Source organism: Bombina bombina, chromosome 2 (assembly GCF_027579735.1).
Source record: "Bombina bombina isolate aBomBom1 chromosome 2, aBomBom1.pri, whole genome shotgun sequence".
NCBI classification, from domain to species: domain Eukaryota; kingdom Metazoa; phylum Chordata; class Amphibia; order Anura; family Bombinatoridae; genus Bombina; species Bombina bombina.
The window spans coordinates 1231324980-1231343077 of NC_069500.1; the positions used below are offsets into that span (position 1 = coordinate 1231324980).

Sequence of the window (18098 nt, forward strand, 5' to 3'; positions counted from 1 at the left end):
CAGAGATTAGACAGGAGCTGGATTCCGCCCAAACCAAAATTCGAGATACTTCTTTCATAGCCAGAGGACTGTGAGTCCCTCCTTGATGAATGATGTATGCCACAGTTGTGACATTGTCTTATCTGAAAACAAATGAACAACTCTCTCTTCGGAAGAGGCCAAGACTGAAGAGCTCTGAAAATTGCACGGAGTTCCAAAATATTGATCGGAAATCTCACCTCCTGAGATTCCCAAACCCCTTGTGCCGTCAGATACCCCCACACAGCTCCCCAACCTGTAAAACTAGCATCTATTGAGATTATAGTCCAGGTCGGAAGAACAAAGAAGCCCCCTGAACTAAACGATGGTGATCTGTCCACCATGTCAGAGAGTGTCGTAAAATCGGTTTAAAGATATAAATTGAGATATCTTTGAGTAATCCCTGCACCATTGGTTCAGCATACAGAGCTGAAGAGGTCGCATGTGAAAACGAGCAAAGGAGATCGCATCTGATGCGGCAGTCCTAAGACCCAACATTTCCATGCATAAGGCTACCAAAGGGAATGATTGTGACTGAAGGTTTTGACAAGCTGATATCAATGTTAAACTTCTCTTGTCTGACAAGGACAGAGTCATAGACACTGAATTTATCTAGAAACCTAAAAAGGTTACCCTTGTCTGAGGAATCAATGAACTGATTGGTAAATTGATCCTCCAACCATGAACTTGAAGAAACAACACAAGTCGATTCGTATGAGATTCTACGAAAATGAGAAGACTGAGCAAGTACCAAGATATCGTCCAAATAAGGAAATACCAAAACCCTATTCTCTGATTACAGAAAGAAGGGCACCGAGAACCTTTGAAAAAAATTCTTGGAACTGAGGCTAGGCCAAACGGTAGAGCCACAAAACTGGTAATGCTTGTCTAAAAAGAGAATCTCAGACACTAAAAGTAATCTGGATGAATCGGAATATGCAGATACACATCCTGTAAATCTATTGTAGACATAAAATGCCCTTGCTAAACAAAAGGCAGGATAGTCCTACAGTAACCATCTTGAATGTTGGTATCCTAACATAACGATTCAATAATGATAGATCCAGAACTGGTCTGAAGGAATTGACCTTCTTTGGTACAATGAAGAGATAAAATAAAACCCCAGCCCCTGTTCCAGAACTGGAACTGGCATAAATACTCCAGCCAACTCTAGATCTGAAACACATTTCAGAAATGCTGAGCCTTGCTGTGTTAACTGGGACACGGGAAAGAAAAGAATCTCTTAGCAGGAGGCCTTAACTTGAAGCCAATTCTGTACCTTTCTGAAACAATGTTTCTGAAACCAGAGATTAAGAACGGAATTGATCCAAATTTCTTTGAAGAAAACGTAATCTGCCCCATACCAGCTGAGCTGGAATAAGGGCCGCACCTTCATAGGTACTTAGGAGCTGGCTATAGGTTTCTATAAAGCTCGGATATATTCCAAACTGAAAATAGTTTCCAAACTGATACCGCTCCCGAGGATGAAGGATCAGGCTTTTGTTCCTTGTTGTGAGGAAAGGAACGAAATGATTATTTACCCTGGAAAGAAAGGGAAAGCAAAGTTGACTTAGAAGACATGTCAGCATTCCAAGTTTAATCCATAAAGCTTTTCTAGCTAAAATAGCTAGAGACATATACCTGACATCAACTCTAATGATATCAAAAGATGGTATCACCAATAAAATTATTAGCATGTTATAGAATAATAATAATGCTATAAAATTATGATCTGTTACTTGTTGCGCTAAAGCTTCTAACCAAAAAGTTGAAGCTGCAGCAACATCCGCTAAAAATATAGCAGGTCTAAGAAGATTACCTGAACATAAGTAAGCTTTTCTTAGAAAGGATTCAATTTTCCTATCTAAAGGATCCTTAAATGAAGTACTATCTGCCATAGGAATAGTAGTACATTAGCAGGAGTAGAGACAGCCCCATAACCTTAGGGATTTTTGTCCCAAAAAACTCTAATCTGTCAGATGGCACAGGATATAATTTGCTTAAACGTCTAGAAGGAGTAAATAAATTACCCAAATTATTCCATTCCCTGGAAATTACTTCAGAAATAGCATCAGGGAGATAAAACACTTCTGGAATAACTACCTTATTTAAACGTTTACATTTAGTATCAAGAGGACCAGAATCCTCTATTTCTAATGCAAATAACACTTCTTTAAGTAAAGAACGAATAAATTCCATCTTGAACAAATACAAAGATTTATCAGCATCAAAATGATGATGTTCATTTTAAAAATTCATCTGAAAAAAAGAGAAGTTTTAAAAGACTTTTATGTATACTAGAAGGAGAAATAACAGACATAGCCTTCTTAATGGATTTAAAATAAATAAAATCTCTTATGTTATCAGGAACACTCTGAAAATTAGATGTTGACGGAACAGCAACAGGTAATGTAACAGTACTAAAGGAAATTTTATCTGCATTAATAAGTTTGACATGACATGCAATACAAATAACAGCTGGAGAAACAGATACCAAAAGTTTATAGCAGACTTAGCTTGGTAGCTCCAGCACTGTGCAGTGATTTTCCTGTAGTAACTTCTGACTCAGTTGCAACGTGGAACATCTTGCAATATGTAAAAGAAAAAAACAACATATAAAGCAAAATTGATCAAATTCCTTAAATGACAGTTTCAGGAATGGGAAAAAAATGCCAGTGAACAAGCTTCTAGCAACCAGAAGCAATAAATAATGAGACTTAAATAATGTGGAGACAAAAATGACGCCCATATTTTTTAGCGCCAAAAAAGACGCCCACATTATTTGGCGCCTAAATGCTTTTGGCGCCAAAAATGACGCCACATCCGGAACGCCGACATTTTTGGCGCAAAATAACGTCAAAGAATGACGCAACTTCCGGCGACACGTATGACGCCGGAAACGGAAATAGAATTTTTGCGCCAAAAAAGTCCGCGCCAAGAATGACGCAATAAAATGAAGCATTTTCAGCCCCCGCGAGCCTAACAGCCCACAGGGAAAAAGTCAAATTTTAAGGTAAAATATGTTAAATTAAAATGCATTATCCCAAATATGAAACTGACTGTCTGAAAATAAGGAAAGTTGAACATTCTGAGTCAAGGCAAATAAATGTTTGAATACATATATTTAGAACTTTATAAACAAAGTGCCCAACCATAGCTAGGAGTGTCACAGAAAATAAGACTTACTTACCCCAGGACACTCATCTACATATAGCAGATAGCCAAACCAGTACTGAAACGAGAATCAGCAGAGGTAATGGTATATATAAGAGTATATCGTCGATCTGAAAAGGGAGGTAAGAGATGAATCTCTACGACCGATAACAGAGAACCTATGAAATAGACCCCTTAGAAGGAGATCACTGCATTCAAATAGGCAATACTCTCCTCACATCCCTCTGACATTCACTGCACGCTGAGAGGAAAACCGGGCTCCAACTTGCTGCGGAGCGCATATCAACGTAGAATCTAGCACAAACTTACTTCACCACCTCCATCGGAGGCAAAGTTTGTAAAACTGAATTGTGGGTGTGGTGAGGGGTGTATTTATAGGCATTTTAAGGTTTGGGAAACTTTGCCCCTCCTGGTAGGAATGTATATCCCATACGTCACTAGCTCATGGACTCTTGCTAATTACATGAAAGAAATATACAAATATGAAGACTAAATAATAATAAAAAATAAATAAAAGGCTTTTTATCATTCCATTTATAATAATATCTAACTATAAAATAATAGATATATCTAAAACTTCCCAGAAATTATGTTGACTTAACTTATATTGAAATTGTATTCATGTTCTCTTAGCATAGGGGGAAAAAATAAAGACTAAACATAAAAATGCTTGCACCATTAAATCATGCTATACTTTTCCTATATTCATTTTTCATTAAATGCCATCTAAGTTTACACTAATCCACTTATAAAATCTATTGATATTAAAAGTGTATTTAATCAGAGAAACCAGTTTATATGAGACAAAACCATCAACAATCAAATAGAATTAGGTAAACTATATGTATGATGCTTCTAGCCAGTTGCTCTGCAGCACTTTTTTACTAAAGTAGGTGGCAGGCAACACAGCCAATTAGAATTACTATAATCCTTTCACTATAGGACTAGTTAATGTCATGTGGTTACGAACTTGTAATCCTTTCACTATAGGACTAGTTAATGTCATGTGGTTACGAACTTGTAATCCTTTCACTATAGGACTGGTTAATGTCATGTGGTTACGAACTTGTAATCCTTTCACTATAGGACTAGTTAATGTCATGTGGTTACGAACTTGTAATCCTTTCACTATAGGACTAGTTAATGTCATGTGGTTACGAACTTGTAATCCTTTCACTATAGGACTGGTTAATGTCATGTGGTTACGAACTTGTAATCCTTTCACTATAGGACTGGTTAATGTCATGTGGTTACGAACTTGTAATCCTTTCACTATAGGACTAGTTAATGTCATGTGGTTACGAACTTGTAATCCTTTCACTATAGGACTGGTTAATGTCATGTGGTTACGAACTTGTAATCCTTTCACTATAGGACTGGTTAATGTCATGTGGTTACGAACTTGTAATCCTTTCACTATAGGACTAGTTAATGTCATGTGGTTACGAACTTGTAATCCTTTCAACAGACAAAATGGTAGCTATTATTTTGAATGGCTCTTTTTTCCTTACTTTTGCAGATATTTTCAGTACAATATATTTAATCTGAAGATAATTAAATGCTGGAATATACAAACATAAGCATGCCTTGTCAGCTTTTGTCACTGGCTCACTCCATGTGTTCAGTTAGCAACCAAGAGAGAATGGCTGCTCCTTCAACAAATGATACCAAGAGAATGAAGCAAATTTGATAATAGAAGTAAACTGGAAAGTTGTTTAAAATTGTATGTTCTACCGAAATCATGAAACAATTTTGGTTTTCATGTCCCTTTAAGCTAAATTCTACATAACAGTAATCAGTTCAGCAAAGTCTATACAGCACTGCTTTATGTTATGTCGTGATTACAAACTGTTTTAGAAAATAGTAAAACCCTTGGCATTATTTATGGTGATATAAACAAGGTAGGCGATAGAAGAAAAAAATCTAGCTATAGGGACATTTAAGTCAAAATGAATCTTTAAATCGGATAAAGCATTTCATTGTACGACACATTTAAACTCTCTACCAATCTCGTTTACTGTTCTCATGTATCCTTTGTAGAAAAGCATATGCACATATGCTCAGCAGCAATGCACTACAGAAAGCTAGCTGGTTATTGGTGGCTACACATATCTGTCTCTTGTCACTGGCTCACCAGATGTGTTCAGATAGTTCCAAAGAGTTTATTAATACTGATCTGGAATGGACTTAACGATGGTCCTAATGATTAAAAGATTCCCACACAATGTTTTTTGTTGTTGTTTAAGCATTATTTTGTACTGTAGGTGTTTTACCTTCACATGCAGAACCTGCATACCGAGATAAAAAGTTATTTAGCTAATATTTGCCTTTATAAAATCATTTGGGAAACCTTGCAGTAACGATGAGACTTCTTAGGTAATATTGCCAGACCAGAGAGCTTTAAGATCATCAGGCCCTATGTGTTTAATCAATTTGCAGGGGTTGAATGCACAGGTATAAGCAAGCAATAGTGCAATAATAATATGCTCTAAAATAGTAGGGCATTTTATTTTTGCACTTTTATGTCCCTTTAAAGGGACAATATACTGTAAAATTGCTTTTTTCCTTAATGTGTTTCCAATGACTTGTTATACCAGCTGCAGGGTATAAAATGTATGAGATATTGATTCTTTAGGTTTATTTTTGTATATTAAATACATGCTTTTGTTCTTTGAAACCACAGCCCATTAAATTGAGCTTGCAGGGAAATCAGATCTGATTATATTATCACTTTCTGTACACACACATGCTACTTTATATTATCTCTGTCTGAATACCAAAGTTCAACAATAGAGGAATTGAAAATTAACATTGTATTGGGCAACTCTCCTATCTCTCACTGGGAATGTAATTTCTTGTGTTGTCTATGTTTACACAGATTTTCTACAGCCTATACTAAAGTATATAAACTTTCAGTATAGGCAGGGATACCAAAGGCAAAATCGATTATATCAAATGCCAATACCAATATAAAAAGTTAAAGGATTTATTTGCAAACAATTTAAAAAATTCCAGCAGGACCACTGGAAACAAATTACAGGGGAGAAAAAGTTATGTTAACTGTCCCTTTAAGAGCTGAAAGTCCGTACAAGATGAAAACATTCAGGGGCAGAGTAGGATAGAAAGAACGTATAACCTTGTAAATATGGATATAAAACAACAAGAACATATAAAGACTACAAGCAGCAGGGGAAAAGCAAGGGGAAGTATAAAAAGGAAAAAGAACTTTGCAGGAAGTCAGTCAGACCGTACCATGGCATAACCTTTCACAACCTGTCTTTGCTTTAAATTTGTTTCTCCGTCTAGACTGGATGTTTCAATGTGACAAATTCCATCAGGGTCTGAGGAATGTAGCAGCACCATATCAGCAGGAATGATTTCATCACACCGAAGCCGAATTAAATTCCCCACATTTACATCTTTCCAGCAGCTCTCAATATATTTCTTCTCTTTCCTAAAACACAAGTAAAATCAACAGTGTATTAAAAATAAAATAAAGCTTCATTTATATATGCTCCAGGTTTATCTTAAAAAGACAAAGGAGAGCAGATACCTCCAATGTCTTCAGTACAACAAATAATGATTATCTTCACATATGCTGTACTAACAGAATTTTCCAATCAATAAATGGTAATTATATTTCTTATAATATATCATGGAAACCCTCACAGGGAGCAAATTTAATTGATTACTTTGATAATAAGGTTTTAGTGGCATTTTTAGCACACAAGACACTTTCAGTCCAATTGTACAAATTTACACCCCCCTGAAAAACAATAGCCCAGCCCAAAATACCTGGCAATTCTACTTAGAATTAAAAATGAGTACAGCTAAACAAAAAACAATGTGATCCTGGTCAGTAAAGCGTAGCTCTCTTTCTTCAAGTACAGCAGACACCCTTAGAATAAGTTATAAATTGTAATGTAGATTACTAGATCTATACATAGGCTTATAGGAAAGGCACTTCATATTATTTTGTTCATACGCATTATACAGTTATGTAAGTCGACAACAGGTTTTATTACAACAGACTGACTACACAACAGCCATATAGTTTGAACGTTGGATCAGAGCTACCATTGTAAACATTTTGATGTCAACATTTTACAACTGCCTGAAGAGCAGTCTAGGGAGATTTTACTAAGGGAAATTCAAAGGCAAAACAAACTTTTGTTGATGCCATTGTTTAAGAAAATTACTTCATGCTGTTATTTCATGGTGATTTTGAAATTAAAGGGACAGTCTACTCTACTCCACAATGTTAATTTTTAAAAAGGTAGATAATCCCTTTATTACCCATTCCCCAGTTTTGCATAACCAGCACTGTTATATTAATATACTTTTTACCTCTGTGATTACCTTGTAACTAAGCCTCTGTAGACTGTCCCTTATCTCAGTTCTTTTGACACTTACATTTTAGCCCTTTCATAACTAACTCCATGGGAACGAGCACAATGTTATTTATATGGCACACATGAACTAATGCCATCTAGCTGTGAAAAACTGTCAAATGCATTCAGATAAGAGGAGGCCTTAAAGGGACATGAAACCCAATTTTTTTCTTTCATGATTCAGATAGAGAGTACAATTTTAAACAACTTTCTAATTTACTTCTATTATCTAATTTGTCTCATTCTCTTGGTATTATTTGGTGAAGTAGTAGCAAGGCAGTAATGGTTTCTAACTGACCTCATGGATGAGCCAATCCCAATCTATATATATGCAGCTACCAATCAGCAGCTAGAACCTAGGTTCTCTGCTGCTCCTGAGCTTGCCTAGATAAACCTTTCAGCAAGGGATAACAAGAGAAGGAAGCAAATTAAATAGAAGTAAATTGGAAAGTTGTTTAAAATTCTATTTTCTATCTGAACCATAAAAGAAAAATTTTGGGTTTCATGTCCCTTTAAAGTGCTTAGAAATTAGCATATGAGCCTACCTTTGTTTAGCTTTCAACTAAGAATACCAAGGGAACAAAGCAAATTTGATAAAAATAAAACTGAAAAGTTGTTACTCCTATGATTCAGATAGGGCATGTAACAATGTTGACTAGACTGTCCCTATAAACATTGCTTAGCTTCCTATCCCAATACTTTACAAATCAAAGAAAACATTATTACTATTTAAAGGGCATATGTAAATATGGTGTACATTTGCACAAACATTTAAACACTATGCCTGCTACGTTATTGTGGCTGTTAGTAGATATATGCATTTGTGCACTTTGGGGGCTAATGAATGCGAAAGTAAGCAGCCGCAAGATGCATTTGGCTCTTTTCAGAGTCAGATTAAATCTTGCAAAAGTGCAACATACTGAGATTTGGATTTGCACAGATCTTAATGTGCTGCACTTTCACAAGAGTAAATCTGGCTCCAAAAAGAGCCGAATGAGGCTTGCGCATGCCTTCTTCGACAATCATTAGCATGAAGTTCATATATCTAGTTGTTAGTAAGATACAAAAGAAGTCAGTGCTGGTGTGAGACACACAGAGTGCTGGCTCTCTGAGAAGTTGTGGTGTTTGAATGAAGTTGCACTGGACACAAGTAGCATATATAAATATGCCCTGGAAATATTAACGTTTGTTTTAGGCATTTTTGTTAATTTTATTATATTACAAATATTCTTTAATTCAAAATTGTCATTTGGAATTACGCATATTTCAATTATTATGTTAATTTAGAGGCACACATGCAAATCATGGGAGCATGCATATGTACGCCATATGAAGTGGCCGAGGCGCTCATATCCGAGGTTTTATGCTTGTCACTTTTAAAAAAGGTCATTTACAATTACCATTATATTATACAACATATTTATTTTACACAATTTATATTTTAAGTTGACAATTTTGTAGAATAACACACACACAGCAGTATTGTGATACTTTTGTTGTTGTTTTTACATTACATACGTACATACATATATACATACTAGGGCTGTGCGATATGGGGAAAAAATAGTATCACGATTCTGGCCATGAAATATCGCGAATGTGATTTTAATCAGGATTTTTTTTTTAAATAACTGTTAAACATACATTTTTAAATAAAAAATGCATTCAACTGTACAGAATCTTAAAGTATTATACAACGTTATAACCAATTGAGAATTTAGTTTTTAGTTTACTATAGAAGCCAAACAAGGATTTTTTTATTGTGCATTATTTTAAACATTTTGATGACCAAGAGATCCTGATCACACAGAAACCCATTGGCTGCCATTGAATGACCCGGACCTATACTCTATGGCAGGGATCTTCTAACTAGACCCAGTGCAATGATAGCACATACCTTTGTGATCCTATTTTTAAGCTTGGTCTGAAAAATTCTGAAGTAATATACAAGATAGCTGCAATGTTTTGGCAAAGTGACTGAAATGAAACATTGTAGCAAAGTGTAATTTCTCCAGTGTTGTCACATGAAAAGATGTAATAAAATATTTTAAAAAATGTGAGGGGTGTACTCACTTTTGTGGGATACTGATTATATATATCTCAACTCAAGCAAAACAGAAAAATGAAAATGTGAATTTACAATTAATTATCTTTTAAAAACATAAATTATGCTCACCAGATAATTTCATTTACATCTGTGGGAGGAGAGTCCACGGCTTCATTCATTACTTGTGGGAATTAGGAACCTGGCCACCAGGAGGAGGCAAAGACACCCCAGCCAAAGGCTTAAATACCTCCCCCACTCCCCTCATCCCCCAGTCATTCTGCCGAGGGAACAGGAACAGTAGGAGAAATATCAGGGTATAAATGGTGCCAGAAGAACAAAACTAAATTTAGGTCCGTCCACCGGAGAAACGGGCGGGAGCCGTGGACTCTCCTCCCACAGATGGAAATGAAATTATCAGGTAAGCATAATTTATGTTTTACATTTTAATGGTAGGAGAGTTCACGGCTTCATTCATTACTTGTGGGAAACAAATACCCAACCTCTAGAGGACACAGAATGAAAAAAAACGGGAGGGCAAAAGAAGGCAAACCCTATTCTGAGGGCACCACAGCCTGCAGAACCTGTCTCCCAAAAGCTGCTTGCACCGAAGGAAAAAAAACATTAAATTTGTAAAATTTTGTAAAAGTATGTAAGGATGACCAAGTAGTCTCTTTACAAATCTGCTCCATAGAGGCCTCATTCTTAAAGGTCCAAGAAGAGGCCACAGCCCTAGATGAATGAGCCGTAATCCTCTGAGGAGGCTTATGTCCCGCTGTCTCATAGGCCAAGTGAATCAAACTCCTCAACCAAAAAGATAGGGAAGTGGAAGAGGCCCTCTGACCCTTACGCTTCCCCGAATACACAACAAAAAAGACGAAGTCTGACTGAATCCTTTCGTGGCCTGAAGATAGAACTTCAATGCGCGAACTACATCCAAATTATGAGGTAATATTTCCTTTGAAGAAGAAGGGTTAGGACACAAGGAAGGAACTACTATCGCCTGATTGATGTTACTATTCGACAAAACATTGGGAAGAAATCCCAACCTAGTGCAAAGAACAGCCTTATCGGCTGGAAAAAACAGGTAAGGAGGCTCACACTGCAAGGCCGCCAACTCAGAGACTCTGCACGCCAATGCAATAGCCAGTAGAAATAGAACCTTCCATGAAAGAATTTTCATGTCAAGAGAATGCATAGGCTCAAACGGGACCCTCTGAAAAACCTTAAAGGGACACTGTACCCAAATTTTGTCATTAGTGATTCAGATAGAGCATGCAATTGTAAGCAACTTTCTAATTTACTCCTATTATCAAATTTTCTTCATTCTCTTGGTATCTTTATTTGAAAAGCAAGAATGTAAGTTTAGATGTCGGCCCATTTTTGGTGAACAACCTGGGGTGTTCTTGCTGATTAGTGGATAAATTCACCCACCAATAAACAAGTGCTATCCAGGGTGTTGAACCAAAAAGTATCTGCCTCCTTAGCTTAGATGTTTTCTTTTTCAAATAAAGATAGCAAGGGGAAGAAAAAAATTGCTAATAGGAGTAAATTAGAAAGTTGCTTAAAATTGACTTCTCTATCTGAATCATGAAATAAAAAATTTGGGGTCAGTGTCCCTTTAAGCATCAAGTTTAAGCTCAAAGAAGGAGCGGAATTTCTAAAGACAGGCCTGATCCTAAACAGAGCCTGAACAAAGGACTGAATATCAGGAAGCTCCAGAAGCTTCCTGTGTAACAGAACTGATAAAGCTGAAATCTGCCCCTTTAAAGAACTAGCAGCAAGACCCTTCTCCAACCCATCCTGGAGGAAAGACAGGATCCTGGATACTCTAAACTTATGCTCCTGCTTGATGCGAGCCACTACTCGAGGAAGAAGAGGTAACGGTGGAAATACATAGACTAGGTTGAACTTCCAAGGCATCGCTAAAGCATCTATCAGCTCTTCCTGGGGATCCCTGGACCGCGACCCGTATCTGGGTAGCTTGTGTTGAGTATGGACGCCATGAGATCTATCTCCGGTGTACCCCATCTGATGCAGATCTCCGAAAACACCTCGGGATGGAGAGACCATTCCCCAGATGAAACTATTGTCTACTGAGAAAATCCGCTTACCAGTTGTCCACACCCAGAATATGGATCACTGAGAGCGAGCAGTTGTGGGTCTCTGCCCATTCCAGAATCCGAGATACTTCCCTCATGGCTAGGGAGATTCTCGTTCCCCCATGATGATTGATGTAGAAGCCACCAAGGTAATGTTGTCCTACTGGAATCTGGTGAAACGTGACAACCCCAGGGGGGGCAAGCCCTCAGAGCGTTGAAGATCGCTTGAAGTTCCAGAATATTGATTTGGGAGAAGCGACTTCTCTCGAGTCCACCTGCCCTGTGCCCTTCTGGCACCCCAAACAGCACCCCATCCTGATAAGACTTGCATCCATGGTCACAATCTCCCAGGATGGTCTCAAGAAGGATGTCCACTAGGACAGTTGTCCCAGGCGGATCCACCAAGAGAGGGATTCCCTTGTTTGGTTGTTCAGGGCGATCTTTCCATTGTCTCAACAGGCACAGCTGAAGAGGTTTGAGATGGAACCTGGTGTATGGAATGACATCTATGCTGGATACCATGAGCCCAATTACCTCCATGCATCGGGCCACAGATGGCCTTGAGGAGGTCTGAAGGGCAAGACAGCTAGACGCAATCTTGCAACGTCTCTGATCTGTAAGGAATATCTTCATGGATATGGAATCTATTATCGTGAACAGGAATTCCACTCTGTTGCTGGGAACCAGGGAACTCTTTGCTACATTTATCTTCCATCCATGAGATTCAAGGAGAAGAAGAAGGGCCCTGCGGAGCCTGGACCAGGATATAGTCCAGATAAGGTGCAACAGCAATACCTCTGGCTCACGCCACCGTGAGCAGCGCTCCTAGAACCTTTGTAAATACTCTTGGGGCAATCGCCAGACCGAACGGAACCTTGTGGATTGGCACATGAAGGTAAGCATTCTTCAAATCTATTGTAGTCATGAACTGTCCCTCATGAACTAGGGGCAGAAAGGACCTGATGGTCTCCATCTTGAACGATGAAACAGACAGAAACCTGTTTAGGCACTTTAGGTCTAGAATCGGGTGAAACGTGCCCTCCTTCTTTGGGACCACAAAAAGGTTTGAATATTACCTCAGGCCTCTTTATGCTAGAGGTACCGGTATGATTACTCTGAGAGAGGGAAGATCCCTCACACACCCTAGAAAGGTTTCTCTCTTCTCTGGTCTTGATGATAGGTTTGACAGAAGGAATCTGCCCCAGGGCAGATGAGTCTTGAACCCTATCCTGTAACCCTGGGTGATGACTCCCAAAACCCAAGGATCCTGAACGTCTCTCACCCAAGCCTCCTTGAAAAGAGATAGTCTGCCCTCTACGCGATCCAGAGACCGATCGGGGGCCACCCCTTGATGCTTATTTTGTCTCGGCGGGCTTCTTGTTCTGCTTGGCTTTGTTCCAAGATTGAGCTTGTTTCCAAGATCCCTTGGACTGCTCAGTTTTCGCGGTAGGCTGCTGGCATTGGGACTTGTCCAAATGAAAGGGACGAAAAGTAGACCCCTTAGACTTATTCTTCTAATCCTGCGGTAGGAAAGCCCCCTTGCCTCTCGGGACCATGGATACAATAGAGCCCAGGCCTGGATCAAAAACAACTTTCACCTGAAATCTAGACTTTGAAGTCATGTCAGCAGATCACGACTTTAACCTCAGAGCCCTACGGGCTAGAACTGAAAAACCTGATGATGTCTTGGCATTCAGGCGAATAATCTGCATATTTGCATCACAGATAAAAGAATTAGGTACCCTTAAGGCCTTAATTCTTTCCTGTATCTCTTCGAGGGGAGTCTCTACTTCGACCACAGCTACCAGTAGGTAGCAGCTGCAGCCACCGCAGCGACCGTCGCTGCCGGTTGAAACACAAAGCCTGTGAGCTGAAACATCTTTCTCAACATGGATTCTAATTTTTTATCCATGGGATCCTTGAACAACGAGCTATCCTCGAGCAGGATAGTTGTGCGCTTAGCGAGCATGGAGATAGCACCATCCACTTTAGGGACAGCCCCCCACAGCTCAAGCTGAGAGTCCGGGATGGGGAACAGTTTTTTAAAAGAAGTAGAGGGAGAAAAGGACGAGCCAAGTTTCTCCCATTCGTTCTTAATAATATTAGCCATCTTAACGGGGACCAGGAAAGTCTGAGGCACCACCCTGTCCTCGTGTTATCTAGCTTAGGGATCGAAGGTTCCTCCGGTAGTTTCAGTTCCGGAACCTCTAACGTAGCAAGCACCTCTTTCAGTAGAAAGCGCAAATACTCCATCTTAAATTTAAAGTCTGGTTCCTCTGCAGCCGGAGGCCTAGATGACGCCGATTTCGACACAGAACGAGTGTCCTCCGAAGAGTCGGAGTCGTCTTTATCAGCGGATAATCTGTCAGAGACATCCAACGAAGAAGATGACCCCTGGGTCGGATAGCTATGTTTCACCTTTCGCTTGCAAATAGCAGGGCATGGTAAGGCATTGAAGGCCGCAGAGACCGCCGTTTGTAACTGATCAGCGAAATCTGGCGACCAAAGGGCCCCTCCCGTGGGAGTATTAGTAGTGCGCTGAGGAGCTGCATGTGCAATTGGGGATGAATGTAGGGAACGCACCTCGCGGGACGGAGAACCCTCAGAGGTGGACGGCTCAGTTGTACTAAATAACAGAATTTATGTTTACCTGATAAATTTCTTTCTCCAACGGTGTGTCCGGTCCACGGCGTCATCCTTACTTGTGGGATATTCTCTTCCCCAACAGGAAATGGCAAAGAGCCCAGCAAAGCTGGTCACATGATCCCTCCTAGGCTCCGCCTACCCCAGTCATTCGACCGACGTTAAGGAGGAATATTTGCATAGGAGAAACCATATGGTACCGTGGTGACTGTAGTTAAAGAAAATAAATTATCAGACCTGATTAAAAAACCAGGGCGGGCCGTGGACCGGACACACCGTTGGAGAAAGAAATTTATCAGGTAAACATAAATTCTGTTTTCTCCAACATAGGTGTGTCCGGTCCACGGCGTCATCCTTACTTGTGGGAACCAATACCAAAGCTTTAGGACACGGATGAAGGGAGGGAGCAAATCAGGTCACCTAAATGGAAGGCACCACGGCTTGCAAAACCTTTCTCCCAAAAATAGCCTCAGAAGAAGCAAAAGTATCAAACTTGTAAAATTTGGTAAAAGTGTGCAGTGAAGACCAAGTCGCTGCCCTACATATCTGATCAACAGAAGCCTCGTTCTTGAAGGCCCATGTGGAAGCCACAGCCCTAGTGGAATGAGCTGTGATTCTTTCGGGAGGCTGCCATCCGGCAGTCTCGTAAGCCAATCTGATGATGCTTTTAATCCAAAAAGAGAGAGAGGTAGAAGTTGCTTTTTGACCTCTCCTTTTACCTGAATAAACAACAAACAAGGAAGATGTTTGTCTAAAATCCTTTGTAGCATCTAAATAGAATTTTAGAGCGCGAACAACATCCAAATTGTGCAACAAACGTTCCTTCTTTGAAACTGGTTTCGGACACAGAGAAGGTACGATAATCTCCTGGTTAATGTTTTTGTTAGAAACAACTTTTGGAAGAAAACCAGGTTTAGTACGTAAAACCACCTTATCTGCATGGAACACCAGATAAGGAGGAGAACACTGCAGAGCAGATAATTCTGAAACTCTTCTAGCAGAAGAAATTGCAACTAAAAACAAAACTTTCCAAGATAATAACTTAATATCAACGGAATGTAAGGGTTCAAACGGAACCCCCTGAAGAACTGAAAGAACTAAATTGAGACTCCAAGGAGGAGTCAAAGGTTTGTAAACAGGCTTGATTCTAACCAGAGCCTGAACAAAGGCTTGAACATCTGGCACAGCTGCCAGCTTTTTGTGAAGTAACACCGACAAGGCAGAAATCTGTCCCTTCAGGGAACTTGCCGATAATCCTTTTTCCAATCCTTCTTGAAGGAAGGATAGAATCCTAGGAATCTTAACCTTGTCCCAAGGGAATCCTTTAGATTCACACCAACAGATATATTTTTTGGTAAATCTTTCTAGTTACAGGCTTTCTGGCCTGAACAAGAGTATCTATAACAGAATCTGAGAAACCTCGCTTCGATAAAATCAAGCGTTCAATCTCCAAGCAGTCAGCTGGAGTGAAACCAGATTCGGATGTTCGAACGGACCCTGAACAAGAAGGTCTCGTCTCAAAGGTAGCTTCCAAGGTGGAGCCGATGACATATTCACCAGATCTGCATACCAAGTCCTGCGTGGCCACGCAGGAGCTATCAAGATCACCGACGCCCTCTCCTGATTGATCCTGGCTACCAGCCTGGGGATGAGAGGAAACGGCGGGAACACATAAGCTAGTTTGAAGGTCCAAGGTGCTACTAGTGCATCCACTAGAGCCGCCTTGGGATCCCTGGATCTGGACCCGTAGCAGGGAACTTTGAAGTTCTGACGAGAGGCCATTAGATCCATGTCTGGAATGCCCCACAGCTGAGTGACTTGGGCAAAGATTTCCGGATGGAGTTCCCACTCCCCCGGATGCCATGTCTGACGACTCAGAAAATCCGCTTCCCAATTTTCCACTCCCGGGATGTGGATAGCAGACAGGTGGCAGGAGTGAGACTCCGCCCATAGAATAATCTTGGTCACTTCTTCCATCGCTAGGGAACTCCTTGTTCCCCCCTGATGGTTGATGTACGCAACAGTCGTCATGTTGTCTGATTGAAACCGTATGAACTTGGTCCTCGCTAGCTGAGGCCAAGCTTTGAGAGCATTGAATATCGCTCTCAGTTCCAGAATATTTATCGGTAGAAGAGATTCTTCCCGAGACCAAAGACCCTGAGCTTTCAGGGATCCCCAGACCGCGCCCCAGCCCATCAGACTGGCGTCGGTCGTGACAATGACCCACTCTGGTCTGCGGAATGTCATCCCTTGTGACAGGTTGTCCAGGGACAGCCACCAACGGAGTGAGTCTCTGGTCCTCTGATTTACTTGTATCTTTGGAGACAAGTCTGTATAGTCCCCATTCCACTGACTGAGCATGCACAGTTGTAATGGTCTTAGATGAATGCGCGCAAAAGGAACTATGTCCATTGCCGCTACCATCAACCCGATCACTTCCATGCACTGAGCTACGGAAGGAAGAGGAACGGAATGAAGTATCCGACAAGAGTCCAGAAGTTTTGTTTTTCTGGCCTCTGTTAGAAAAATCCTCATTTCTGAGGAGTCTATAATTGTTCCCAAGAAGGGAACCCTTGTTGACGGGGATAGTGAACTCTTTTCCACGTTCACTTTCCAGCCGTGAGATCTGAGAAAGGCCAGGACGATGTCCGTGTGAGCCTTTGCTCGAGGGAGGGACGACGCTTGAATCAGAATGTCGTCCAGGTAAGGTACTACTGCAATGCCCCTTGGTCTTAGCACCGCTAGAAGGGACCCTAGTACCTTTGTGAAAATCCTTGGAGCAGTGGCTAATCCGAAAGGAAGCGCCACAAACTGGTAATGTTTGTCCAGGAATGCAAACCTTAGGAACCGATGATGTTCCTTGTGGATAGGAATATGTAGATACGCATCCTTTAAATCCACCGTGGTCATGAATTGACCTTCCTGGATGGAAGGAAGGATAGTTCGAATGGTTTCCATCTTGAACGATGGGACCTTGAGAAATTTGTTTAAGATCTTGAGATCTAAGATTGGTCTGAACGTTCCCTCTTTTTTGGGAACTATGAACAGATTGGAGTAGAACCCCATCCCTTGTTCTCTTAATGGAACAGGATGAATCACTCCCATTTTTAACAGGTCTTCTACACAATGTAAGAACGCCTGTCTTTTTATGTGGTCTGAAGACAACTGAGACCTGTGGAACCTTCCCCTTGGGGGAAGTCCCTTGAATTCCAGAAGATAACCCTGGGAGACTATTTCTAGCGCCCAAGGATCCAGAACATCTCTTGCCCAAGCCTGAGCGAAGAGAGAGAGTCTGCCCCCCACCAGATCCGGTCCCGGATCGGGGGCCAATATTTCATGCTGTCTTGGTAGCAGTGGCAGGTTTCTTGGCCTGCTTTCCCTTGTTCCAGCCTTGCATTGGTCTCCAAGCTGGCTTGGCTTGAGAAGTATTACCCTCTTGCTTAGAGGACGTAGCACTTTGGGCTGGTCCGTTTTTACGAAAGGGACGAAAATTAGGTCTATTTTTTGCCTTGAAAGGCCGATCCTGAGGAAGGGCGTGGCCCTTACCCCCAGTGATATCAGAGATAATCTCTTTCAAGTCAGGGCCAAACAGCGTTTTCCCCTTGAAAGGAATGTTTAGTAGCTTGTTCTTGGAAGACGCATCAGCCGACCAAGATTTCAACCAAAGCGCTCTGCGCGCCACAATAGCAAACCCAGAATTCTTAGCCGCTAACCTAGCCAATTGCA

The 18098-nt window shown here is 40.6% G+C and overlaps 1 protein-coding gene across 1 annotated transcript in view; it reads right to left on the reverse strand.

Annotated features, from left to right (window-relative positions):
• ATP10D (ATPase phospholipid transporting 10D (putative)) overlaps positions 1–18098 on the reverse strand; it is a 452340-nt gene that overhangs the window by 270056 nt on the left and 164186 nt on the right. Inside the window, exon 4 of the mRNA XM_053703992.1 lies at positions 6445–6646. Coding sequence (XP_053559967.1) covers positions 6445–6646 — 202 coding nt within the window. The remainder of the gene's footprint in view (positions 1–6444; positions 6647–18098) is intronic.